This window comes from Herpailurus yagouaroundi, unplaced genomic scaffold, assembly GCF_014898765.1.
Source record: "Herpailurus yagouaroundi ecotype Mexico unplaced genomic scaffold, PumYag 308, whole genome shotgun sequence".
NCBI classification, from domain to species: Eukaryota; Metazoa; Chordata; class Mammalia; order Carnivora; family Felidae; genus Herpailurus; species Herpailurus yagouaroundi.
Genome location: NW_024412525.1, coordinates 3184621 through 3212107, shown reverse-complemented (window position 1 = coordinate 3212107; position 27487 = coordinate 3184621). Strand labels below are relative to the sequence as shown.

The window sequence follows — 27487 nt, the reverse complement described above, 5'->3', positions numbered from 1 at the left end:
ATTTTATTTTATTTTATTTTATTTTATTTTATTTTATTTTATTTTATTTTATCTTTAGAAGGGTTTTTGTTTTTTTTTTTAATGTTTATTTATTTTTGAGAGAGACAGAGACAGAGCTTGAGCAGGGGAGGGGTAGAGAGAGGGGGAGACACAGAATCCGAAGCAGCTCCAGGCTCTGAGCTGTCAGCACAGAGCCCGATGCAGGGCTCGAACTCATAGACCGTGAGATCATGACTTGAGCTGAAGTCGGACGCCCAACCGACTGAGCCACCCAGGCACCCCGTTTTTAGAAGTTTTAATACAATGTGGGAATAAGGTAATGTACCCTTTTGTTAATTTTTTTGCAGCTTTAACTTTTTGTGATTTCTATAGCTGGTCAGAATTACTAGGGTATAATTTTCATTTGTTCAGTAAATTATTGAACACCTGCTATGTACCAAGTATTGTGCTAGTGTTTTAGAATATAATGGTGAAAAATTCTGACATGAGGTTAACCAAATAATCATACAATTTAAATAAGGATTTTTGTGTCATTTTCTGTCCCTAGCTTCATTTCATGGCAAGTACTACTCTGAACAAATAGGTGCCAAACTTGAATCCCCCACTCACAATTTTATAATATACTTGGATTTTGTTATTCTATTTAGATGACAGAGAAAACAGATTTGAAAAAGCAGAAATCAGTTGAAGTGGAAAGAGGCTGCCCATGCTGAGTGAAAGACTTTCTGAGGAATACAGATACTAGGAGTCTACCTAGAAAAATAAAGACTGTGATGTCCCTGTCCATATCCCAGTGTACCAGTTTTATCTCAGTGATTTTATACCTAGGCCAGGCACCACCCACACAAAATAGTGCATCTCTGGGGGCTCCTGGTTGGCTCAGTTGGCTGAGCATCTGACTCTTGATTTCTGCTTAGGTCATGGTCTCAGGTTCGTGAGTTTGAGACCCGCATCGGGCTCCATGCTAACAGTGCAAAGCCTGCTTGGGATTATCTCTCTCCCTCTCTCTCTGCCCCTCCCCACTCATGCCCCTCTCAAAATAAATAAATGAACTTTAAAATCGTGCCTTTCTGAATAGGCGATTTCCATTCATCCACCTCTGAGTTACCTTGTATCCTTCATTCAGCACAGCCTGCCACAAAACATGTAGGACTCAATACCCAGAAGATAAGAAATGGGAATTTATATAATCCATGGATGACAGATGATGGCCTAAGCTGAAAATATAAATTTCTTCTGTATCCCCCACTTCATCAATATCCAACTTCTATAGAATTCGTTATTTATTTATTTGATGTTTATTTTTGAGAGAGACAGAGACAGAGCACAAGCTGGGGAGGGACAGAGAGAAAGGGAGACACGAATCTGAAGCAGGCTCCAGGCTCTGAGCTGTCAGCACAGAGCTCTTCACAGGGCTTGAACCCAAGAACCGTGAGATCATGACCTGAGCCAAAGTCAGCCACTTAACTGACTGAGCCACCCAGGTGCCTTATTTATTTATTTGTTTGTTTATTTATTTAGATGTCCAACTTCTATAAAATTCTTTAACACATTTCTCAAAATCAGTTCTCTTTTTAAAATATTTTTTTAAATGTTTATTCATTTTGAGACAGCAAGAGAATGTGCATGCGTGGGCAGGGGAGGGGCGAGAGACAGGGAGAGAATCCCAAGCTGTCAGCACAGAGCCTGAAGCGGGACTCAATCTCATGAACTGTGAGATCATCACCTGAGCCAAAACCAAAAGTTGGATGCTTAACTGACTTGAGCCACCAAGGCGCCCCCAAATCAGTTCTCTTTTTAAAGCCCAGAATTGATTTTCTTCCAGGCTTGTCTCCTACACTCATGCATATTTAGTTCTGATTTGGGCTTCCTAGATAACATTAGTGTATCGGTTGGGATGCTTTCAGTTGTGAGTGAAATCCAACTGGTGACCCTAACAAGGGAAGCTCTTTGCCTTACTGAGTAGAAAGTCCGGGGGTAGGGGGAGCATCTGTACTGGTATGTTCAGAGGCTCAACAACACCAAGATTTCAGTCTCTTTCCATCTGCCATCCAGAGTAATAACATTGTCTTGACGCTCTGCTCCTTAAACAAAGTCCCCTTTTAGAGTGACTACTAGCGGCAAGTAGGCTTATGTACTCTCTAATTTACACCCAGCAGGACATGGGGCAAAAATTCCTATGATTGGACCATCTTGAAACCAATCGCTGTGACCAGGGAAATGCCACATGCTGATGAGGGTGAAGCCAGATGTGAAGTGTGAGATGAACTTAGGGAACAGTTGTAGGAAAGGAGCACCTCCTATAGGACAAACCCCCTACACAACTGATCCATCACCAAGTCTGGTCAGTTCTGCCAGCCACTTCTCTCTACCTCTTCTAACACTGGTTCAAGCTGCCATCATCCCACTTGTAGCACAGTCATAGCCTATGTCTCCTTGCCCCCAGCCTTGACCCTCCCTACAGTCCATTCTCACAGCAGCAAGAACAAACTTTTGATGATCTAAAAGCCAGATTTTATTTCCTTCCTTAAAACTCTCCAAGTGGCTTCCTTTAGCAATTAGGGTGGGAAAAATCCAATCTCCTTCCCTGAGCCATAAGACATTGATCTAGCGCCTGTTTTGCCTTATCTATCCATCCTTATCTAGAGGCATGCCCTCTACCCCTTATCTACTCTAGCCACAGAAGCCTACTTTCAATCTCTTCAACACATCTAGCTCATTCCCCCTCCAGGGATTTCTACATTGTTCATGATGGTCTCAGCTCAAATGTAGCTGCCCCAGAAAGTCCTTTTCTATTCCATCTAAAGGAGCGCCTTGACTTCCAGGCACTCTGGCCTATAGCCCATTACCCTGATAGACTTGATTCATAGCACTTGTTCTTACCAGAAAGTGTGTCCATGTTATGCACATTGTCTGATTCCAAGTGCTGGGGATATAGTGGCAACAAGAAATTTTTCTCTCTAATTGTAATAAAAAGAGCCAAAAATGATTAGAAGTCATCTATTCATCTCTCTGACTCAGCAAGTACAGAGGACTCGGGCTAGAGAACCAAAAGAAAGAAAATGAGAATGAGAAAAGCCCAGGTCCCTAACCCCTAGCCAAAGGAACGACGGCAAGGGTTAAAAGCATGGACACTGGAGTCAATGAGACCCCAGCCAGCCCAGGCTGGGGATTATCAGTTGGTACTGCTTACCAACTGTGGGCCCCCGGTATGCTACTCAATCTTTTTGGACTTTGGGTTTCTCCCACAGAACAGGGATAATGATAGTACCTAACTCATGAGGTTGCTGTAAGCATTGACTAAGATAATGCACAGAAAGCACCCAGTACAGGGCGCAGCACGGTGCTGACATTTACTGAGTGCTTAGCTGGGGACTAGGATGGAGACAGCAGTCCAACCACAGTTCGGCCCCGAAGAGATGCTCTGCCCCTTGCCTACTCGCCCGTCTGCTCTGTTCCTAGGACAAGCAAGCTGAGCAAAGTTTCCCAGCTACAAACCCCTAATTAAAGAGGAGAGATGACATCCGTGACTGATCATATAAACATTGCAGATTCCAAGCTCCCCTCTCCTGCTGCCCCCAGTCCCTCTCCCCACCCCTCCCCAAAAACTATTTAAATAAGAACAGATTTTACCACCCACCTTGTGGGCAGTCTCTAAGCTAAGGCTGGGGACCAGCTATTTATCCTTCAGCTGCTGTGGGAATTCAACACATACAAATAAAGCTGCTTTTCCAGCCAAGTGTGTATTTTTCCATCAGCATGTGGCCCCCCTGCCCAGGTTGTCTTGTTTAGGTTGGGGTGGCCTGAGGGAGGGAAGAGCAGGGTGGGGGGTATGAGGCTGTGGTTTCAGAACCTGCTCCCCAGGATAGCTGCCTGCAGGGCAGCGTGGAGCCCCGCACAGGGCTGCGAATGAAGCCCCGGAGAGGCTGGGTTAAGCCCGGGGTGATGGACGCAGATGTGCTATGCCCAGAAACAACACATCCCACTTTTTCCTTGCTTCTTGGCCAGTCGCCCCTTGCTTCTGCCATGGCCCAGTGAGCACCCATCCCTCTCTCCAAGTCTCAGTTTCCATCACGGATGACAGGTTATCCAGTGTCTCCCTCATGCCCACCCCCATCTCCCACCCTGACCCAGGATTTCTCCCCTTCATGTGCTTTCCCTACTTGCCTTTCCCCCTGACCCCACAATCCCATAGACTATGCCCCCTTCCTTCCACGGCCTGAGTCCTTTAACCAGGACCTTGCAATTCTGCCTCAAAAACAGGCCTGCTAAGGGATCTTTCTCCCCAAACCTCCCATCAGAGGCAACTTCTTGGGAGGAGGTTTTTTTTTTTGTTTTGTTTTTTTTTTTTTTTATCTATTCGCTAAGTTCTCTCCAGACCTGGGAGTTATGTTTGGGGAACCGCCCAAACACGGTCAGGTAGTGAAGTGGTCTCTTCTGGGGGGATGTCTGGGTTTCCTTCCCCTGTGAACCCACATACTTCCTGCCTGGCTTCAGGCCCCAGGTTTTCAGCCTTCCTCTCAGGAGTGGCTCTTCTGGGTACCCTTCTTTTTCCTTCTCAAGTGTCCTCAAGGCTGAGCATGCAGACAGCTCAGAGCCCCCGGACAGACCCCTCACTCTTCGGATTGGGCAGGTAATAACAACCGCAGCTAACATTTCTCCAGTACTTCCTACATGCCACCACTGCTAAGCTAAGCTCTTTACGTGAAAAAATCTCTTTTAATCTTTTCAATAACATTCAGAGTTTAGGTACTATTATAATCTCCATTTTACTGATGATGAAACAGAGAGGTTAAGTAAAACCTAAGGACAACTGGCTGTTAAAGGGTAGATCTGGAATTCAAACCCAAGCGTGCCTGACTCCAGAGTCATATTTAACAACTGTATGGGTACTGTTCCAATATTGAAACCTCTGTCTCCTCAGTTCCCCCGAGAGCAGAGGCAGGATAAGGGGCAGGTCCCCTCATTCAGTTTCCTCCTCTACAAAATGAGAAGGGAGCTAAGATGACTTCCAAGGTGTCTCCTGTGCTGCTCTTTGGCAGTTCTGTGATTCTGAAACTAACTACTTGTGGGATCCGAGGGCAGAGCCTGCTGGTCTCAGGCTCAGTGATGAACTAACGTGAGGTTGATCTCAGCTATCCTCTCACCTGCCCTTTCCGTTCTCTCCCCTCTTCCAGCACTCTCTTGCCCTGTGACGTTTACTCCCTCAGGGCCTCCCACCCAGGACACCATCCCCATACAGCCTATCCTGACAATCCTCCTCGCTTCCTTATTCCCATTCTGCAACTGCCCTCTCCGCCCTAACAGTTGGTAAGAGGTTAGTGGGTTTATGCCTGGGCCATGGGGAGGAGGTGATCCAGGGAGGAGGGTGGCAAAGAAGCCTCTTTGCAAGTGACAGACTCTAACAATGTCATGTGAGCAAACAAACATGATTGCTTCACAAACTGAGAAGTCCAAGTGTACCTTCAGGTAAGCCATTAGAAGGATGTGAGACATGAGGCCATCCTTGGAGCAGTCACTGTGGCCAGGGAACAGAATAAACTGAGAAGCTTGGCTCACATCCCACCTCTGGAGCCTGGAGTGGAGCCAACCCCACCCGAACAGCATGCATTAGGGAGCAGTGGGAATAGTTGCCTTTAGGAAAGTCCAATTGATGTTTCTGGAGAAAGGGAAGTGGTTCCTGGTCAGGCTAAAGCAAATGATGCCCTAGGCAAAGGGCCTAACCTGAAGGAATAAGGAACTATAATAGTGGAATTTCAACCACTGTGGTAGCCAGGGGAGGAGTTGTTACAGAGAAGAGGGTCAGGGAACTTGATGGCCCTTCAAATCTCACCACAGAAATATCTGCCCACTCTGCTTTCTTATAAAGGGAAAGGGCATGACAGATCTGCTGAATTGAGTGTCAGTTCTCAGGAATATAAATGTAGCTCAGACAAGAAGCTATCTGTTGTTCTGTGTTATTTGCATCTCCTGGCCACATGGCCCTCTTAGGCTGGGAAATAGAATTTCTATGGATTCCTGAAATATGTTAATTTCTTAATTTTTTCCCCCCAACAGTAATTGAGCACCTTTTTGCACAAGGCCCTATGGAAAGGACTGAGGACACCACAGTGGATAAGTCCAATATGGTCCCCATTCTCGTGGAAACTTTCTACCAAGCCCACCCTCTGTTCTGAGAGAAGGAGCCCCTAGTCTTGCTCAAGGGACAGCTCTGAGCAGCCGTATTTTGTTCAGTGTCATCCCACATAACCATACCCATTCACATGCCACAGTTTACTGGACCAGGACAGGTACCTGGCCTGAGTGGTCAGTCCATCAGTTGACCATTGACCTATGATTTGACCTAGTGTAGAAAAAGAAACTTGGCTAGTCAGGTTCTCACTCAATCTCTCAGGACATTACCCTGGAAAATACCAAAAGAAAACAAGGTAATTAGCCAGAAATGGAGGCTGAAAAGGAAGCATACAGAAGGCTTAAGGAAGAACAGGGGTCATAGTGAGGCACACGTAAGCGGAGGTTATGAATGAACACAGACTATGAGTCGAAAGAAGCAATGAGCCTGGGTAGCTCAGTAGGTTGAGAATCTGACTCTTGATTTCAGCTCAGATCATGATCTCAGTTTCGTGAATTCGAGCCCAGCGTTGGACTCTGCACTAACAGGCCAGTGTCTGCTTCAGATTCTCCCCCTCTCTCTACCCCTCCCCAGCCTGTGCTCTATCTCTCTCAAAATAAACTTTTTAAAAATTAAAAGGAATTTTAATTCACTCACTCACTCACTCACACCAATTACATGATCGCTGGCAAACAGTCGGATGCGGTGTCAGAGCCTGGGCCATATCCGGGCCTTAGTGGGTTCCATCTCAGGATCTCAGACTGCACCAGCGGGTTAGGTCTGGCCTGACTGAGCCTGCCCTTTTCCTGCCAGACCAGCTCCCCCTACGGCGCCGGGCCCACCTGATCATCGGTGGGCGCCCAGGCTGGTGCTTTGGGGACTGCTGGGGCCCCACAGTACGCAAATGTGCCAGACCGCGGAGGAACTCTTGGTGGATGCCACGGCACCCACCCACGGCCCACGAAGCCCACATGCAGCATTTGATCCAGGAGGCCGCCCGGCGGGGCTGCAAGGAGCGCGTTGGGTCGATAGAGGCACCTCTCAGGAGAGCCAGCAGCGGCCGGGTTCAAGGCGTACCCGAGGGCCTGCAGCCCAAGTGGCAGCGCCCCTGGAGTCGCCACGTGCTCCCCCCCCGCCCCAGGCGCGCAGCAGTGCCCACGCGCCTGACTCCAGGCTTCGGGAACAAGATCTAGAACTCTCCTTTGACCCAGCAATTCCACGTCTGGGAACGTATCTTACAGATACACTTACACGCATGCTAAGTGACATACATCCAACGTAACGTGTTGCAGTGTTCGTAGAAGCAAAAGATTAAGCAACTCAAATGTCCATGAGAATGAGGGAGGGTTGGTAAATACAATTTCGGATTTAAACTACTGCAAAAAAAAAAAGGGGGGGAAGCATTCTATACTAATAAAGATCTTTAAGCTATGTTAGTAGATAACATAGATGAAACAAGCAGAAGCAGAATCGTGGTACCTACCTTGGGCAGAAAGGAGAAGTAAGAAAATATAGGCATTTTGTTTGTATATGCATGGAGAAACTCTGGAAGGATATATAAGAAACTTACAACAGTGGTAACCAGTGAGTTTGAGAAGTGGGCAAATAGAGACTGTTAAACGGGTGTATTTTATTTATTTTTCTTAAGTGTTATTTTTGAGAGACAAAGAGAGACAGAGCATGAGTGGGGGAGGGGCAGAGACAGGGGGAGACACAGAACATGAAGCAGGCTCCAGGCTCTGAGCTGTCAGCAGAGAGCCCGACGTTGGGCTAGAATCACGTACCATGAGACCATGACCTGAGCCGAAGTCGGACGCTTAATGGACTGAGCCACCCAGGTGCCCCTAAACAGGTATGTTTTATTCAAACCATGTGAATGTATTCTTATTTAAAAATTAAACTTATAAAGAGGCTTTTATGTAAAAGGAGGTGAGGAGGAGCAGTTGACTGTGGTTGAGAAACCGACAGATCTCAGAACAGACCTACGGAGGGCAGTTTGCTTGCCACTGGCGGGCTCCAGGCTGACCACAAACTCCCGCTGGCTGGGTCTCAGAGCGCCCTCACAACCAGAACAGCCTTCTGGGTTTAGACATGCCGAACGCAGCCCGACTGCGTTTTCTGGTCTTAGATTTACTGAGAGTCTGCCTCCCTTGTTATCCCACACATAGCCTCTTAAGGAACCTCTACTTGAGTTAGCCCCTGTGTGTCCTTGTTCTCCACCTGGTCCCAAAGGAACAGCCGAATGGTCTTTCTGGCAGTCGGGCCACCAGAATGGATGGGTTTGGAATTCTCTTCGGAGCAGCAGAAAACAGTTGAGGGACACACATGATACTTCACTGGTGCTTTATCATACAGAAGAACCCAAATATTTACATCTTGACAACTCTTACACTTCCCACAGCTGGAGAGGGCATGGGCCCGGAACCCAGAAGTGATATCGGGGATAAGGTGGGCATGAGAACTTGCTACACCAGAGCAGAGGTAGTTAGAGGCGACGGTGCCAGAAAGGATCAAGGATTCTAGCTACTTTCCATCATCCTCACTTATCCTGGCCTACTCATTCTTGGCAGCTCCTCCTCCTTCTCCTCCCTAATCCTCAAGCTTTTTACTCTTTCTGGGAAAGGAAAGTTGGGAAGGAGTCTGGGGAATAAGAAGTGGGGAGAGGGAGGCAAAGAAAAGGCCCAGCTAGAGGCTCTGTTCATCCAGAGTCTTCAAACCTCAGCACTGAGTTAAAGAGTTTTCCTCTTGGTGGGTACGGAGGTGCTTGACAAACCAATGGTCCACTAAAGAACTTTCTCTTCCACAAGTTGGTCTGAGGGGAGATTGTGCTTGGCACTGTTTGCCAGGGCACAACACATAGAGGCCTGGGCAGCACGTACCAGGTCAGCAGTTCCCAACATTTCTGCCATCACAGCCCTTTGGATGGATTGGTCCCCGTGGACACCACTTTGGAAGATTTCACACGCCGCGAATTATTTGGTTTTTGATTTTGTGTTTCATCAAAGACATGGATAATCTACTGATTATAATGGGGATAACCAAAAGAGTAATATACTGACTTGCTAGAAAGCCAGTCAGAAACAAAGAAACTACCACCTTATTTTGGGTAAATGTACAACATCTACTAGGCTTTTTGATTAATGGAAATCGTTCATGGCAAACACCTCCACTCCCTTCCCCTATACCTCTCCGCCGTCCAGAAGGGCCAGACTTGGCAAATGCCCAGATCTTTAGGGGTAAATGATAAGATGACAGCGGTACCACCTAGAGTTTGCAGCCAAAACACACTGGCACCCTTTTCACAGAAGAGGCCACCTGTAGGGAACTGTTCCATCACCCCTAAACCTCTAACACATGGCCACTTCCTTCCACGTTCCACTCAACACTGGCTCCCTGACTCCAAGGTGGAAAATGATCACGTGGAGTTGGGGGTAGCTGTGAGGAGGGGACTGGGTGACTTCCTAGAAGTCAAAGCTCCCCGAAATCATACCAACTCTGTCATCCCTGGGGCATCTCAGAGAACTCCTTTCCCCGTAATAGTCACCAACTCCCAGTACCCAAAGCAGGGCAAACTCCTTCCATGAGAGGCTCTTGATTAGCCCTGAGAAAGGGAGACCAGGGGTTCTCAACCAATTGATAAATGAATTCACCTCATCTAGTGAGTGCCTACTCTGAGGTCAACCTTGTGCTAGGACCCTAAGGTCCTTCTATGATTACAAATTCGGCACATTTAGCTTCAGAGCCTGTCAGAGTCCAGGCAACTTAGCGGGTCAAATGAGATTTAGAAATATGCCAAGTTCCACTCGTCGTCTCTGCCTCATCCCTCTACCCCAGCCTGGTCAGCCTTGCTGACTCATGTCAGAATTTCCCCTGGGCCCTGAGGGCAGCAGAGAGAGAAAACAGAAGCTAAAGTTCAGGCTGTCAAGGACCTTCTCAGAGTTGTCTTAATAGTAGAGCCCCTTTTCTGAGTCTTGGATTCCCTTTTTATGTCTTCGAGAATGTCCTAGCTCTCACCTCCTCCTCCTGAGATTGAATGTGTATATGTTTGGGGTGGAGAGCACTCTGGAATGCTCAGAGGCACTTGGTGAACCATAAGGCAGGAAGGCTATGACTGGAGATGGAAGGGTCAGGCCTATTCGGGGCACCCGGGAATCCCAGATTCCTATAATGCTTCCTACTGAACAATACATACAATGCAAATATCCCTCCAGTTTGCTGGCCAGGGACCCCCCCACCCCATCCCACAGAGAAGGCAGGACCTAGGATGCAAAGAAAAAACTAGGCTTGTGGCAGGAGTTGGCAAGGGTCATATGGTGGAGAACCACAGGAAGGCAACTTAGAGCCAGGAGGAAGCCAGACAGCCATGGACTTCCCTGTGTATACCCTGCCAGGATCCAGGAACCCTCTCTTTTACTGAGGGCAGAAGTTTCATTGGTGGTTGGGCTTAGGAAGGAGGTGGGAGCCAATGTGGGATCCCTTTATCCCTGCCCCATTTCCGGGGGGTAGAGGTTAGAACCACAAAGGCAGCCTCTTCACCATCTTTCCAAGGGCAAGAGGGATGGCAAGGTAGAGAGTGTGGAGAATCTTCTCTGGTTGATGGAATCACCAACTTTACCCCAGATGAAACTCCCAGGATCAGGGTTTTCTAGGACTTGTGGCATCTTGTGATGTCACTGAGTAGCACTAGGTGGTATAGAAATGAGGGCCCTGGGAAATAGCAGTGTTAAATTCTGTGAGATGTTAATAGATATCCCACAAAACCAACAACCAAACAAACACCTGTTGTCAAATAATCTGGGGGAGCTGGGTTAAACAAAGTTCAACGGATTTTACTGCTGCAGGAATTCTCATAGCCTTTACTATACTAATATGTACTGTGACTCTCCAAGAAAGAACAAATTGTGTAGTATCTTCTAAAACTTCTTTTAACAGAGAGTCTTTTTGCATGGCATAGCTCAAGATTAACAGGACACAGAACACATTTTGTATGTAGTCCATGAGTCACAGGGTAGATGCTCAAGTGCCCTTTGGCAGTTCCCCAATAGGTCTTTCTCTGTGAGGTCCCCCTGCCCCATTGTACCCTGATCCTTGACCTGCTCAGCCCTCTACCCCAGTCACTCATTTTCCTTAGGCAGAGAAATTTCCCGATCTCTGGTCCACAACTTCAGACATGACAGGGAAGAGGCCTAGAGGAAGGCCAAGGAGAAACCAAGCCAAGAAGCACACACTGGTGGTGGCCACGGGGGAGAGACCAATGGAAGCCATGGTCCAGTCCCTGCTGTGGATCACGCTGTTGAGTTTTGGTTGAGTTTATTTTACAAGCAGCCATCATTCATGGAGTGGGACGAGAGGGAAGGGAAGAGATGGGAAGAGAAGGGTGAGGAGGGACATTTATAAGTGTGAGGCGAAGGCCGAGGCAGAGGGCTGGAAGGCCCTGCCCACTGACAAGCCCCCGCCTGCTGACATGGCTCCCTCTGCCCTTAGCAGCAGTTCTCCATCCATGGAGGGTTGTGGGTTCCCCAAGTGGGTTCCTTCTGGCTCTGCAAAATGGCTGCCCTCCAACCTAGGGTCCCCCGGCTGCTGACAGGAGATGAGGGTTACCGAGGGGAAGCCATAGGTCTCCAGCCCAGGGGGCCGCCCAGCCTCAGAAGTTTCCAGAATGAGATCCACATCAGAGAAGGCCACCAGGGCCTGGGTAGAATCGCAGGAGCTCTTCTCCAGCTCACTGGCAGCAGTGTAGGCTAGGGGCCCTGAGGTCCCCATGCAGGGCCAGAGCCGCCACAGGTCATCCCGGAAGTGGGGGTTGAAGAGTAGGTAGAGCAGTGGGTTGAGGCAGGCCGGCAGGGGTAGTACCACAAGTAGGACAGACTTGACGGCCTCAGGGGTGACGGGGAAGAGGCCCAGCATGGAGGCAAAGCTGAGGAAGGCCACAGGGCAGTAGAGGAGCCCATCTGCGAAGATGAGCCAGGCCACGTGTCTCACCATGGCGCAGTCCCACACAGCCTCGAAGTCGCCCCTCGGCAGGTCACAGTAGAGTTTGATGTAGGCACCGGCCACTACCAGGAAGCAGAAGGAGTTCATCATCACCAAGGCCACGGCAAAGCCCAGGGCAGCCGGCCGGCCCTCGGGCGGGGCGTAGGGCAGGCAAAGCGGGGAGGCCCCGTATTCTCCCACTGAGACGAGGGGCAGGGCCGCGGCCAGCCCGGCCAGCATCAGGCAGCCCAGGGCCCCTGCTCGAACACTGCTCAGGGAGGGCGCCTTCCCGTAGGCTCGGACGCAGGAGACGGAGACGCTGCACTGCACGGCGGCCAGGGTGAGCAGCAGCACGGAGGCCTCGGACCCGAGTACTGCCAGGAAGCCTGTGGCCTGGCAGCCCAGTCCCATCTCCCAGCGGGCTCCGTACTGGGCGAACTGGCCAAAGGTCAGGGCGTCGACTGAGGCTAGGAGGCCACAGGAAATGCCAGTCAAGGCGTTGGCACCTGCAATCGCGCCTACAACAAACTTGACCGGGGGCAGGGGGCCAGGGCCACCGGCAAACACACTCAGCAGCACCAGCCCGTTACAGAGCACGGAGAGCAGCACGATGGCCCACACAGCCAGGCGGATGCCCCAGCTCTCAAAGAGGTGCTCGCAGGGCTTGAAGGGGCCTGTGGGAGAGAGGACCAGACATTACCCCTGGGTCAGAGGCTGCTTGACACAGGGTCCTGGGGATGAGGCCAGGGAGGCTGATGCAGCCTCCGTCCTCCGAGAACTCCCAGTCTGACGGAGGCTGACAGGATCTCTGAGAACTCTCAGGTGGGGTTGGGGGGAGGAACAGTGGGGACGTACACAGCCCTTCTTCCAAGGAACTGCGGATGGAGTGGACACTCACGCAATACACGTAGAAAATAGAAACACATAACGAACAGATTTGTGCACAAAGTACAAATTGGCACAGTGCAACCCCAGGCATTGAGGAAATGTTCAGCAAAGCAGTCTTTCCAAAGCAGCAGCATTTAGAAGAAAGGAGGGGGAGAGGTGGGATAAAGGAGTGGAGAGGGCATCAGAACTGGGGATATGGCTGGGGTAGAGGCACAGAGATGGGAGGGGCTGCCCAGAGAGTGACCAGTCTGTGTCCCAAGGCTCTGCTTCTCCCAAGTCAGTGCCCAGCGACCCACCAGGGACCCCACCGTGGATGAGCCCTGATCAGGTATTGTACCGGGCTGGCTCTCCCTCGCTCTGTGATGGGGACACAGACCACATTCAATACTCACAGAGTCCATCAGTATTTGGGAAGAAAAGCATAATAAGTAAATTAAAATGCAGATGCCTCTGGGTTTTTCCAGCCTGGTTTTGCACAAATGGGTGAGATCCTGGTGTTTTCCACCACTCTCCTCAGGTTCTGTCCTGAAGTCACCCCGTAACTTTGGACATATTATGTCTTCGTTCTTTTGACTTCAGACTCCTGTTCTGCAATGTATTTCTAGTCGCTTGGGAATTTGAGAGGCTTTTGTGGGAACCATTTTTTAAACATATTTTTTTCCCAATTACTATATAATAGATGGTGATTGTAGAAAATTTGGAAAACATAACACAGAAAAATTAAAACTGCTTATCATCCCACCTCTCAGAAAGAACTCATCATTGTGGTCGGTCTCCTATTAAAAAAATACATACATACAGATAAGTTTTTAAGCTAAATTGGGACTTTCTGTATATAGTTTTTAATTCTCTTTTTCAGTTACAATTTATTATGCAGACTTTCCCATACCTTTATCTTCCTCCAAAACATGTTTTCAGTGGCTGCGTAATAAATACTTTTCCATATGGATGTACCACAATTTATTTGACCATTTATATGAGCTATTTTAAAAGCAAGTTCAAGTTGGACTTTGACTTCTGGAACTTCCTCTTTTGCTTCATCGCTGCTGATTATTGGTTTTCACAAGTGAAATTTCTGTGGCAGCGTGAAGCATGTGGGTTTCCAAGTCAGGAGAAAAACACCACCTGTTTCCTCCAGACTGTTAGTGGTCTTGCTCTGGGCTGGCACTAGAGGGCGCGCTGTAGCCACTAAGTGCTACAAGCAGGTGTTGGCAGTCAGCAAACGCTATTTTGGCTTAGAACAAGGAGACAAGGCCAAGGGGCGCAAACCAAAGAGAGATGCAAAACTGGGAAATGGAGGTGAGGCGAAATGGAGAAGCACACTGTTTATTGCTTTCTGTTCATTCTGAACAGCTCCTGCCCTGACTTAAGCAATGGACTATGGTGGGAGGGGTGGGGTAGCCTGTTAGCATTTTATACCCAAGGGAAGGGACTTCTTTGCTCTAAACATGTTAGGTTGCATTGCATCGAAGAGAAAGAGAATTCTCTTTCTTTCTTCACAGCAAGATGGATTCAGGTTAGACTCTAGGAGGCTTTCTCAGCTGTAAGGTTTGGACAGTCCTGTAAGGAGTTATCCAGAGGTACTGTGGAGTTTTTTTCACCCTGGAGAGTTTTATGAAAGAGAGACTGCAATCTTCCTGGGAATGAGCAGAGAGGGATGGAGAACGGGACCTTTCAGAGTTCCATCTGGCTCTAGGAGTGTGCAAAAACAGTGCCACACTCTACCCTGAACAGTGCGGTAAAAGAGACAGTCTTTCCTGCTTCTCTCTTCAATGAGAGAAATTTTCTCCTGGTTAATTTTTTTTTTAATTTTTTAAAATGTTTATTTACTTTTGAGAGAGAGAGAGTGCGAGCAGGGGAGGGGCAGAGAGAGAGGGAGACACAGAATCTGAAGCAGGCTCCAGGCTCCGAACTCTGAACTGTCAGCAAAGAGCCCAATGCAGGGTTCGAACTCATGAACCGCAAGATCATGACCTGAGCCGAAGTCGGACTCTTAACCGACTTGAGCCACCCAGGCGCTCTGGTCTCCTGGTTAACTTCTGATTAGCTGATTTGTGAAGGCTTCTTTGACTCCCCTCTCCCCACAGCCACCCCTCCCTTCCCCCCCACCCCAGTGCTGCTCCAGACAGACACCCAAGGGAAGAACGCCAGCTCCTTCCCCAGGAGTCACCAGAAGTGGCGGTCCTCCCCACAGAATGTCGGTTCTTAGGCAGAGAAGGTGCCTGAAGCATGGCTACAAACATGCCAGGCTGAACCGGCCTCTCTCTCATCAAATAGTTGGGTGCTCCTTCCTCAGCCCTGCCCCCAACCCCACACCGAGGCGCTCATCTCACCTGGAACGGGGCTACACTGGACGCTGGGGTGTGGCTTTGTGTCCTCCATTTCCAGCTGCAGCTCGTCCAGATCCAGATCATCTGAGAGGTGAGGCCAGAAAGTGGCATGGGGCCCCGGTCTTGGTGACAGTCAAGCTCCACCTTTCTCCAAATGCCCACCCCTTTCAGCTGTCATCCCCAACTCACTCTGCCCAGCACGGCTCACCCCAGCAGCCCTGCACATCTGTTCTACTCTTAGGTATAAACATTCCATCAGCTCCCTATTATGCGCCCGTGGATTGTCTGCATGGTCGGTCCTTTACAGCAAATGTTTCAGCTGGGCCTTGCTGACCTCGTCCTATAACTCAGCAAGCTCATGTCTCCTCCAGGCAGCCTAGTCCGTGCGTGCTGCTTAGAGTAGGGAGCTGGTCAGTGTTCAGAGGAGGTGAACCAGGGATAGTGAGTGAGCGGAAGCTATTTATTTGCTTCAGAAGCAGTCAAAGCCATGGGGGGATTAACTTAGGAAAGGCAAGAATAGGTAAGTTAGTTCTTACTAACACAAATAAGCTCCCACACTTAGAGTTGACCCGACAAAGAGGTGGGACTGAGGTCCACGTGTGCTGAATGCGATGTCTGCCACCTGCTGGGCATTGGGCAAGTGCAGGGGAGCTCAGGGATGAATAAAACACGGTCCTGCCCTCAAGGGGCTTATGGAGACAGAAGAGAATCAAGCTGTCCTGACAAAGCGTACTGTGTCAACTATTAGGTTTATTTAACACAAAGGGCCAAGAGTCCCTGAGCTCTTTCTCTGTGCCAGACTATGCCCAGCGAGGCCTCATCTGCGTGGTCTCATCAACCTTCGTGGCAGCCGCACAAAGCAGGTGTCCTTTGACACCATTTGATAGACGAGGAAACTGAGGCTCATCGAAGGTCAGTGGCTTGCCCCAGGTCTCCCAGCCAGCAAGCGATAGGGCGAATTTCAAACCCAGGCTTGTCTGACTACGGAGCCCAGATATTTAACTGTTAGGCTTTCCCAGGCGAGGAACTGATCTGGGTGGGCTGGAGGAGATGGTCGGGGGAGCTCTACAGATGCAGGAGCTGGGCACAATTTGTCGCTGGAGATACCGAAGGAAGCAGAAAGTCCCTGATGGGAGAAAGGGCAATTCTATGCTGAGTTAGAGGCCAGACTAGATCATCTTTACCGATCTTTCCGATTCTAAGTGTAGCCTCTGCAATCCCATTAGCCGGAGAAAATAGGATTAGAAAGATAAATCCATTGTTAAAGAAACTCTGTAACTTGTCTGAATCAAAATGGGATTTTTTTCCCCACCTCTTATTCACTATTATAAGGTTTCTGAAACCAGGGGCTGTGAACTGCAGGGGTGTTAGAGACACCTTGGGGGTCCATAAATTCTTCAAGAATTTTGAAATGATAATCTTAAACCTCTTCTAACCTAACAAAAACAAAACTCTTGTTTGTGGTGATAATTCAGCATTGAAAGACCTTTTAAAGAATAAGCCTTTAGTGTCTCTGCTGAGACTGGGAACAGTGTCTGAGGCCCTAAGGGGTGTGAGAGAATTGCCTCTCTTGAAAGGGATGCCTGCACATTTACTTGGGTTTCAGAGACAGTGGCCTGTGGGCTCTTCCTCCATCACACAAGCAATGGAGAGGTGACTCTGTGTCATGCTGGTCCCCATCTCTGGCTCGTGTGGTTCGTTTCCTTCCTCCCCCACTTAAAGGGTAAACACCTTCAGCTGGGCATTTTCCCAGGAGGCAGGAAGGTTCTGTGGAGCTGCTCTTGGCCCAGACAACATCAGGGCGGGCAGGAGGCCGAGGTGTGCCCACAGGGTCCTGGCATTTCCTCTCCTCTCCACCTTTCATTCCCTGCCCACCCCTGCTCTCCAGAATGGAGCTCAGCAATTCTTTGAAATCAGAATGCATGAATGAAATGTAAGGGGTGAGGCCCGTGGCCTCCGTCTGAGGCTGGGAAAGTCACAGCCAAGGTGTTAAGTAACCACTCTTCAAACGAGGAGGAAATCAAATCTGGCTGCAGCGCAGCTCCTGGCTTTCCTCCTCAAGGCTTATTAGCTCCCACAGGAAGTGGGGGGCCCTGCCCTAGCTCCCGTTACCGGCGGCAGGCAGCCCACGATTCTGACGCCCTGTGGCTCTCCAAGACCTAAGCCTGGTGGAAAGTTTCACCTTGAGGAAGGAAAGTTTCCATTCCTCCTTCCAGCCCCCTGAGGGAGTGTACCGCAGACAGACATCCGGGAATGTCCCCTGGGGACAGCTGTCTGCAGGCCCAGAGCCAGCCTGGCTGCTGGGCTCCTCCTGGGGTCCTCACACCCTCCCCCGGGATGGGCTTGTACACCAGGAGGGAGACCCCAGAGACCCCCTAGCTGCTTGCCCAACACTGGCCTCCATAAGCTGCGTCCCGGACTACACAATACACCTTCCCTCCACACACACGCCAGGAGGCACCCAGTTCCACTGGTAACAGCAGCAGTGAATATACTCTGCCCTCTATAGCCTATGAGATATGTAATATTGTTCTCATTGCACAGATAAAAGAAAAACAACCCAAAAACCCAAGGCTCAGGAAGGGTGAATGGCTTGCCCAAGGCAACTCAACTGGTAAATGGTGTAGTCGGGCTTAGAACCCATGCCTGTCTACACCACCATAAGATGTTTTCCTTACATGTCTAGATCTGGTTTTTCCGTCTAGATTCTCCATGGGTATATTGTGCAAAGGGGGCTAGAGACTGAAAGAAATCTAAATATCAGGGGCCCTTTTTTGCTTCCTCCTAATTCTACCTGTGTTCTGTCACATGGGGTGAAGGTGAGGGGGAAATGGAAGCCTTCCTCTCTGCCCTTTATCTAAGACACCAGCTGGCAGACGATCTCTGAGTCCCCTTCGCTGCCTACCTCCACCCTTCTTTCCTTTTACCCCAACTCTTCCAGAAACAGACCGATGTGGCCCAAGATGGCCCTTCTCAGCAAGGTCCTCTTGCAACCAGTGGCCTCTGAAGGGCAGGACAACTTGAACAGTGATAATCCCCATGCTGTTCCTTTTAAAGGCTCTAGCACATATAGCCAGGGGACTTTTCTTTTCTTTTTTTTTTTTTTTTTAAGCAGATTTCATCTAATTAATTTAATTCAATCCTGCCTGGCTCAGGTTGATTAGAAAGTGGATGTCTTCTCTGAGAATGCCCTGACGTTGAAGGGCCCAGGTGGCGAGGAGGCAGCCCTGGAGAAGAAACGTGTGAGCCACCAGGGCAGGGGTGTTATATAAGATACAGTTTGGGAAGCATCTTGTGATCCGCAAAGGACTTGACAAATATAGAAACATTTCTACCGTCATTGTCACCGTTGTTATTTTCTCCCCAACCACTTCTGGGCTATGTCCTTAGAAAGACAAGGCGCAAGCAGAGGCACCTCCCAGGTCACCCTTGGGGTTTCCCTCTGCAGCCCCTGCCAGAACCCCTCCCAGGGTCCCCCAAGCCTCCTCCCTAACTTCCTCTCCACAGCCACCCGCCTGCCCTGCCCAGGGCCTCCATCACTCACATTGGTTCTCAGCGTGTCCCGCAAGAAGGCCCAGGGGCCTCTTTGGAGGCTCCTCCTCATCAAGGTGAAGGTCCTCAGCCTCCCACTGCCCAGAGGCCTTGAAGAAGCTGGCACAGACACCATAGGCACAGCACTGGTAGGCATAGGGCACCTCCAGGATCCTGGGGGTTCAGGGGAGACAGGAGTAAAACGGGCTGCCTTAGCAACGTTTTGGCCATCAACCCAGGGGCCCAGCGCTTGGCGCCTGCCTTTCGACCCCAAAGCGCCCCGATTACAGTGCAGTCAGCCCCCTGGGCTTTCTTTGTAAGGGTCTTACAGCCTGGATCCTGCCTCTGAAGGGCTCTGAGCATAGTCTAATCTCTTCCTCACTCATGTTGGGAATTGAGATGGGAAGATTTACTTTCTGCCCACTGTTTATGGAGTCCCCTCAGCAGGCTCAGAGTGGGGAGCAGTTTCCCCAAGGCCACACAGCACTCCGGTGCTCTGCTCCCCTCCCTCCCGGCCAGCAACTCTTCTTTTATATTTAAGGAGACAGGGATTCTCCTCGTGACTCTTTCTTACCCCTTGCCCTCAGTAACACCCACGCCCTATCCCCCCGCCCCTACCCCTGGGTACATCAGAGCTGAATCTGGTGCCCTCTGAGGGTGAGGGCAGATGCCTCCAGGCATGTCGTTAGCTTGCAGCAGATGGGGCTTGGGCCACACAGGCTGTGTGCTGCTGCTGCTGCAAGCAGAAGGCCTGGATGTCATTAGCGCGAGGGACGGGCTGGGCGGCTTATTTTCCAGTGATCAGTGCCCTGGGCTCTGCCCTGACTGCAGGGGCCCAGATGCCGCCCAGGTGAAGACCGGCAGTCTGGGTGCACTGAATGGGGCAAGGAGCGAGGAGGTCCAGGGGCCTTCACATCATCTTACTTCTGTCCTCACAGGAGATCTCAGGGTCCCCCCGGGCTGGTACTTGGGACAGAAAGAAACGCTATGAACGAGATGAGGAGGGAGGGGAGGCACGAGCAAGCCCTTCCCATTCAGTAGTGGCCAAACCCTAAGCCTTTGGGCCATCAGTTTTTTTCTTGAGGTGAAGCCCTGTGGCTTTCTCCCTGTCCCTCCATGGCCTCTCCAGCTGCTCTGGGACAAACCTGTCTAGGTGTGGGGGAAAGCGAGGCCCTCACCTCAGGTTTGGGAAACTGTCCTTGGAGAAGGCCTGAGACAGAGCCAGGTTCCCTTTGAGCTTCAGATGCATCAAGCCCCCAAGGCCAGCCAGGGGCAGTGTGGTCAGCTGGTTGTCTGTCAGGTCCCTAGGACAGTGGATGGTCAGGGTTATTGGCAGTCAGTGGGATTGTTGAAGGGGCAGGGCTGTGCTGAGGGTGTGGCCAGTGTGCCTGGGATGGAAGCAAGAGGAGAGGAGCAAAGGACAGGAAATCAGCATAGAGAGACGAAAGCGTAACAAGCTGGGGGAGGAGGATGGTCAAGGGTGGCTAGAGGCACCATCCATAACTCATTCATCACTCATTCATTCATTCATCAAATATTGGGGGCCAACTCTATACCAGGGACTCCTCCAAGGTGACGTCAAGCCATCCCAATTCGTGAGAGAGCCCCTTAACCACAGCTCCTATGCCCAGGTCCCAGTCCCATCCAAGGGCATCCCACTAGGGCATCTGCCTGTAGGTGCCTGTCCCCATTCCCCTGCTTTTCTGATGACGTAAGAGGCCAGAGCTGGGGGTGGGCAGAGCTGGCCTCTGGCTACATTCAGGGATTCGGTCATCCGTTCTGTTTTGCAGGCCCGGCTCCGTAGCCAGGGATGAGGACATGCATGGTCTATCCACTGGAGACACATCACAGGAGCCAGGGCTCCAAACCAAACACCAGGACCACAGACCGTACGTCGTGAAAACAGCCTGGACTGGAAGGCAGGAAACCCGGAGCTGTCACCGACTCCCTGCATAACCAAGGGGAGTCACAAATCTGCCTGCGTTCCAATGTCCTCATCCTTCAAAGGGATAAAAATATCCACCCTACCTATCTGGCCGGAGTAGAGCAAACAGGAGAGGGAAGACCGAGGTGCGAGTTTTGCCAGGCTCCGGCCCAGAGCCCAGAGAGTGGCAGACAGGAGGGGCACTGTGAGCCTCCTGGGAGGCTTTCATTCCGGCCTTTGCTTCGAGCGAGCTTCTCCCCCTGGGCCTGGAGACGTGAAGTGAGGGGTTGGGCTGGATGATCTCCGAGGCCAGGGCTAGAGCTAGCCCAGAAGGACTCTGGGTGTTAATCAGAAAAGAGTCCCACTGGGGTGGAAACAACTTCAGGACAAGCAAGCAGGCAGTTGGCTCCCCACTGGGTGGGAGCCCTTGTGCAGTACACAGCCCGCACCACAGTGTGTGGCAGCCCCATCAGAGGTCCTCTCCAGCCCTGACATAGCGACCACGCAGCCAGCACGCTATGATCGTGGGGTCCTCTGCCACCCCGCAGAATGGCAGCCCTCTAGAGTTAATGCTCATGTAGGGGACTGCTGAGTTGAGACCCCGGCTCCCACATCTGCTGCCACCGTCCCAGGCTGTAAAGGAGTTTCAGGCTCGTACATCCTCTTCACTGGGACATGTAGAGGCTGGGGGAAGGGCCGGGACAAGGGGGCACCGGGAGGGCTGAGGCTGCCAAAATGTTGCAGAACATCAGCAGACGATGTTCCAGAGCTTGTAGGAGGCAGGCTCTCTGTTTATCGGGCCCCACAGTCTGTCAAACGGACTGTCAGAATGATTGATTAAGCTGGAGGCCCCCTCCCCGGGATGTGTGGTGCATGTCCCCGCTCTGGGGTGGCCCCTCCTGCCCCTGCTGGCCAGCCCATAGTCCTGATTGGTCTCCACCATCCGGGAGGAGAGGGCAGTGGGCACTTACAGCTTGACTAGAGAACGCAGCGTCACGAAGGCCTCAGGGTGGATGGACCGGATGGCATTCCAGCTCAGGTCCCTGTGAGCAGAGAGGGTGTAACGGGGGGACCAGTGACACTTGGAGGACTCACTGTTGCCCGTCCTGAGTTCTTCACTCACTCCCCACCTGAGCTGCCCCCGGTAGCAGAACCCTCAGCCTCGTGGGGAAGGTACCTGCCGCCCGGCTCCCAACCTGGCTGTGGCCACAGGAAGAGGGATTTGGCCGCTTGGCTTCAGAGTCTCATCACCCCCCTGGGTACCAGCGGGAGAAGTGGCTTCAGAAGCCATCCGTACCGGGAGGCACCTCTCTTCTTGTGCGTGTGCTGGGGGCAGGGAAGCTGTGGGCATGTCACTGCCATGTATGCTATGGGTACGGAGCGTGCCTGGGAGAGGATCCCACCCCTGGCTGCGGCAGGATACTCACAGGGCTCTCAGGGAGCTCAGCTGGCTGAAGGTGTCAGCTCCAATTTCCCAGATGCGGTTGTGCTGAAGGCCACTGGGGCAGCAAGAAGAGACTAGATGAGCCAGTAGGCTCGGATCCTGGCTCAGTTCCACACCCCCCATGCACTAGGAGGAAGAAGGGAGAGCCCCCTACTTCTCCTGGCATGCGAAGAAAGGGCCCGGCCCGCGGAAGTCACCAGAATTAAAGGGAGCACAAGGGGATCCGGTTGCCTTGGGTAAGTGGGTCAGGAGACAAAGCCACAAAACCATCCCTGTGGCCCAAAAGGGAGTCAGTTTCCAGGGTTCCCACCGGGGCTGGCTCCCAGCCCAGCCAACCTCACCCCTGGGTTCTCCAGACCTTAGCCCAGCAGCGGAGCTCTGCCCCACCCTTGGATGACCCGATGACTTGCCTAAGCTGCGGAGCAGAGCTCAGTGGACTGGTTGTCTGAATGGGAGATAGACCCTGGGCCTCAGCAATGCTGCAGACCCTCTTTCCTCTGGCATATGGACAAACAGGACAGACCCTCAGACCCCGTTCTGCCTTGGTCCCAAAAGGCGTTGCCCTGCCTCAAGACAGGGGACAGACACAGGAGACAAGAGAGACCCTGCTAGCTTGAAAAAGCAGACGCTGAAGGACAAAACAAAACAAAACAAAACCAGAAGCTGGGTGAAAGAGCTTAGAGCATTTTTTAAGTGATTTTTTTCCTTGTCAAATTTGAATCCTAGGTTTCTTCTCCGGTGTATTAGTGTGCAGGTGCATACATACACCTCTGTGTGTGTGTGTGTGTGTGTGTGTGTGTGTGTGTGGATGTGTGTGGGTGTGTGTGTGTGTGTGTGTGTGTGTTTAAGGAGGTTTGGAAAATGAGAGAGCATGCTCTCAGTCTTCTGAGGCCTTCCCTTGTCCAGCCTCCTAGCCCTGATATGACCCTGTCCCTCCACTGGCCCTAATCACTACTGCCTTTCATTGTTATTAGTGACCCCCAATGAGCCACCTTGAGACTCTGCTTGGGTGTCAGCTCTGTGGTCCCTAGGGGCCTCGCCCAGGCCTCTGCTGAGCTCCCAGCCCGAACCTCCGAGTTCAACAAGCTCAGAGAAGGGAGAAAGTTCAGAGTGTGCTCTCTGACTCCCTTCCCTCAGACTTGCCCAGAGTTGGGCTTGCCTGCCGTCACCCCTGCCCGCCCCCGGCCCCCACTCACATTTCCTCCAGCTTCTGACACCTATGCAGGCTGGGCAGCTCCTCGATTTGATTATGAGACAATTCCCTGGGGAAGAGAGAAGGACCAGGTTAGGGTGAACTGGGGGCCAGGAGAAGAGGCTCTGGCCAGGACGGGCTTTCCTGTCAGGCAGCCGAGGGCTGGGAGGACCCTGCGGGGACTTGGCTGTTGACACACCTCAAGGCAATTGGACTTCTCGCCCCTTCCCCCTGCTGAGTCTGGTTCCTCGCTGCAGGGCCTGGATGGGGATCATGTGGCATTTTTCCAACAGGGCTGCCTCATCTATATGAAGGCCTGAGGGACCCTGGGAGGGTCCTGGGGGAAAGGGCACAGGAAGTGAGAGGGGCATGGAGACGAGAAAAGGAGCAGAGCGTGAGGGGCTCGGAGACTGAACGCACGGAACATATCGAGCATTACTGAGCAAGCTGGCCAACGCCAATCTGTGTAAACATCACCCATCGTCCCCGTGCAGAGTTCACAGGGAGGACAGGCTAGGGCCCTTAGGGGTCATCTGGCGCCCAACCCCTTCATCTAACAGATGAGGACACTGAGGCACAGAGAGGGGACAGAGCCTGCCAAGGACACACTGCCAGGCAGTGGCAAGGCTGGGTCTGGAGCCCATGTCTCCACCCAGTCTAGCTCTGTTCGCGTGTAGAGTGTCATCTGTCAGTCTCCCCATCTTCGGCTGTGGGCTACGGTCCGTGTGGACGAGCCTCAGGTTCCAGCTGGATTCAGGGGAGAAAGGAAAACTCCCCTTGACTTCATAGGCCCCTTAAATACCTCCGTGGCTGCACAAGGGGCTAATTTTCTTCTTATTACTAGGTAAATAATGCCATTTATTGAGCACCTACCATGGCCAGCGCTATGTGCTGTACATGAACTTTTTTTCAACCCTCACCCATTTATCCACATTTTGCTGGTGAGGAATTGGAGCCCTGAGACATTAGAGAGTGAGTCCAAGTTCATGCAGCTAGTAGGTGGCAGAGCTAAGCCTCCAACCCTGGTCTGACTCCAAAGGCCGTTGTCTTTTTACCCTGAACAAGAGAGGACAGCCCAGTGCTTCTCGGGCAGGATCTCAGCAGCAGCCCAATGTGTCCCACTCTCCAGGAAGAGAGGTAACCAAGCGGGACAGGAGCGGGAGGGGCCTTTGCCAGCCCATGGGAACAAGGGCACCACGCCAAGACTGGAGAATGCTCGTGAACCACTCACAGGACTCGGAGCCTGGGTAGCTGTTGGCACATCCCCAGTGGGAGCAGCCGGATGCCTGCGCGGGTCAGGGTCCTGTAGAGAGAACAGAGACAGGGCTGGCACCAGGCCCAGGGCCCTGCCATCCCCAGCCACCCGTCTCCAGCTCTGGGCCTGATACTGACATGGGAGCACAGAGCTGACAAAAGAGAAGTGGCAGGAGGCACAGGGCAGGGGTGGGGCTGCAGGGAGAGAAGGCAGCAGGCCTGGCATCTGAGCACCAGGCTCCCCTGGGACTGGAGGAGGGTAGGTGTGGGCAACAGACAGAGAGGGACACAGCCCAGGGGCTCTCTGCTTGGCAGACAGTTCCCGCGTGCCCAGCCCACCCCACCCACCCATCGTGTCCCCACCCATTGTCTCATAATGGTCTCCAGCAACACTGGCTATGTAGGACAGGAACTAGAATCTGGTCTGCTCTCCTTAGAGAAGGGGGATAGCCATGGGCACAGAGTAGATAGGAAACGACTAAACAAAACAACCCTAGTGGAACCATGGGAACCACGCACAGAGCCTGCTCCCTGTGCCCTGGGGAAGGGGGATGGGATGGGAAAGAAGGGGAGGACCAGGGGCTGGGACGGAGAGGGCTGTGGGGGCAGGTTTGGCTGGGGACAGGGTGTCCCAAGGAAGACCCAAGGCCGAGGTCATTCTTGGGGACCTATTACTTCCCTCATGGAAAATTTTCCAGATGCCAGCAAATCTAGGGGAAGACAATAGAGGCACAGAGGAGAGTTCCTGTCCCAGCCATGCCATGAATGAGCCATGTGACGTGGGGCAGGACAGTTGGCTTCCTAACACCCACTCTGGGTGTTTGCTTGATTATTCCATTCATCCTTTTAAAATGTATTGAGGGCCTACTACGCTCTGACACCCCTCCCCCACCCGGCAGTCTATAATGATAGAACATATGAGAAATCCTTGTTGGAATCACGCTTCGGAAAGGCAAAGAAGATGTGTTTCCACAACCCTTCTCCCCCTGTGGCGGGGTCCTCAGCACCCTCATGACTTGGGGTTAGGAACTCTGAAGTCCTGCCTGAAAAATGCAAGCACAGGAAAGAGAAGACCAGCCTCCTCACCCCCAAACCACCTGCCACTCCTGGCCTTGCCTTGCCAGCAGCAGTGACCTGGGGCTGAGCCAGGTGACCTCTGGGCCAGGCTGGAGCCAGCAGCAGAAGCAGGCCAGATACGGGGCAAGCAAAGAATTTGGACAGACTTCCAGGAGACAGGCAGACAGAAGACCTCCTGGGAGCAAAGGAGGGACACAGATGAGGTAGAAGGTAAGTGTATCCACTCACAGGATCTCCAGGCTGGTGGTGCCTTTGAGATCTGGGAACTCCTGGATGTCCGTGGCACCATTCAGGGACCTGGAAACAGAAGCAACAACGTCTGAAGGGTGAAGTCGGAGCATCCTGATAATCTGGGCTCCCTACCATCACTGATCTGTCCCTCAAGACTCTACCCTTTTGGGAAACATCATCCTTCCCCCACCACTGCCCAACCTCAAAATACTCCAGCTACTCAGGCCCTGGTAGGGGGGGAACTTGGCTCAGCAGGGTCTAAACCACCATTTCCTTAAGTTGGCTCAGCCCACTGTAGCCCAGACAGAGCAGGCAACCCGGCACTAGGGCCCCAGCATGCAAAACAAAACAAAACAAAACAAAACAAAACAAATGAACAAAGAAAGAACACAGGACAGGAGCATGGGAACTGCTTCTGTTTAAAAGGCTACTGCTGGGGCGCCTGGGTGGCTCAGTCGGTTAAGCGTCCGACTTCAGCTCAGGTCACGATCTCGTGGTCCGTGAGTTCGAGCCCCGCGTCGGGCTCTGGGCTGATGGCTCAGAGCCTGGAGCCTGTTTCCGATTCTGTGTCTCCCTCTCTCTCTGCCCCTCCCCCGTTCATGCTCTGTCTCTCTCTGTTCCAAAAATAAATAAACGTTAAAAAAATTAAAAAAAAAAAAAAAAAAAGGCTACTGCTTGGGTGCTACTGAAAAAGTCCTTGGCTGCTCGGGTTTGCTTATTATAGCCTGAGCTAGAGTCTCCCCTAAAGTGTCATCAGCTAAAGCTTTATCAACCTCTCCACTGGTTCTCGTAAATTGTTTTAGACTGTTGGCTTTTTCCATCACCACCATCCTCTATCTCCATGAGGACATGGACCCACACAGGTCTGCACTCAACAGGACCACAAGGAGGCAGTAGGGTCCAGAAATGAGCCTAGGATCTGGAGTCAAGGGTTCTAGCTCAAGGCTGACCAGGGCCTGGGAGCCTCAGGATCCATCTACAAACTGTACTAACACCACTCACCTCACAGGGTTAGGGTGACAGTGAAATGTGGTAATATACAAGAAAGGGGAATACGTGCTTTAGAGATGTTCCTTATGTTACTATGATGCCACAGGTGGAATGTAATCCGTGGAAGTTTTTTTGCAGAAGTGGAACTTGGGCTGGGGTTTAACACAATGGGAGAGAGGAAACAAGGGAATGCCTTCGGGCCCAAAGCAATAAAGATAGTGCCACAAAGAGCCCAGGGATTCATGCTCCCAGGTCACTGGAGAACCAGACCCTTATCCCAGTCATTGGTTCTTGAGCAAGTATTTACGGAAACAGCTGCCCCGAGCAGGATTCTGAAGAGGCCAGACTAAACTCCTGGACTATGGAGAAGGGCTCTCTTCATTCATTTGGGATCAGGGAAGAAGCACAGGAAGGTGAAGGGAGGCTGTTAAGTGCAGCCAGAGCTGCGAATAGGTGTGAGCCCAACAGAGGCCACAGCCCCGAAGGAGACCAGGCCTGGCAGGGGGTGCTGTGCCCTGCAGGTGAGAGAGTTGCAGATGGG

General features: G+C 51.6%; 1 protein-coding gene across 4 annotated transcripts in view; it reads right to left on the bottom strand.

Annotated features, from left to right (window-relative positions):
• Positions 1-8440: 8440 nt before the first annotated feature.
• LGR6 (leucine rich repeat containing G protein-coupled receptor 6) overlaps positions 8441-27487 on the bottom strand; it is a 121953-nt gene continuing 102906 nt past the window's right edge. For all 4 annotated transcript variants that reach the window (XM_040461998.1, XM_040461997.1, XM_040461999.1 and 1 more), the window contains 9 exons: positions 25954-26022; positions 24626-24697; positions 23399-23464; positions 22186-22257; positions 21730-21801; positions 20013-20138; positions 18848-19008; positions 15307-15387; positions 8441-12759 (listed from right to left, as the gene is read on the bottom strand). In XM_040461998.1, coding sequence (XP_040317932.1) covers positions 11504-12759; positions 15307-15387; positions 18848-19008; positions 20013-20138; positions 21730-21801; positions 22186-22257; positions 23399-23464; positions 24626-24697; positions 25954-26022 — 1975 coding nt within the window. In that variant the 3' untranslated portion in view covers positions 8441-11503. The remainder of the gene's footprint in view (positions 12760-15306; positions 15388-18847; positions 19009-20012; positions 20139-21729; positions 21802-22185; positions 22258-23398; positions 23465-24625; positions 24698-25953; positions 26023-27487) is intronic.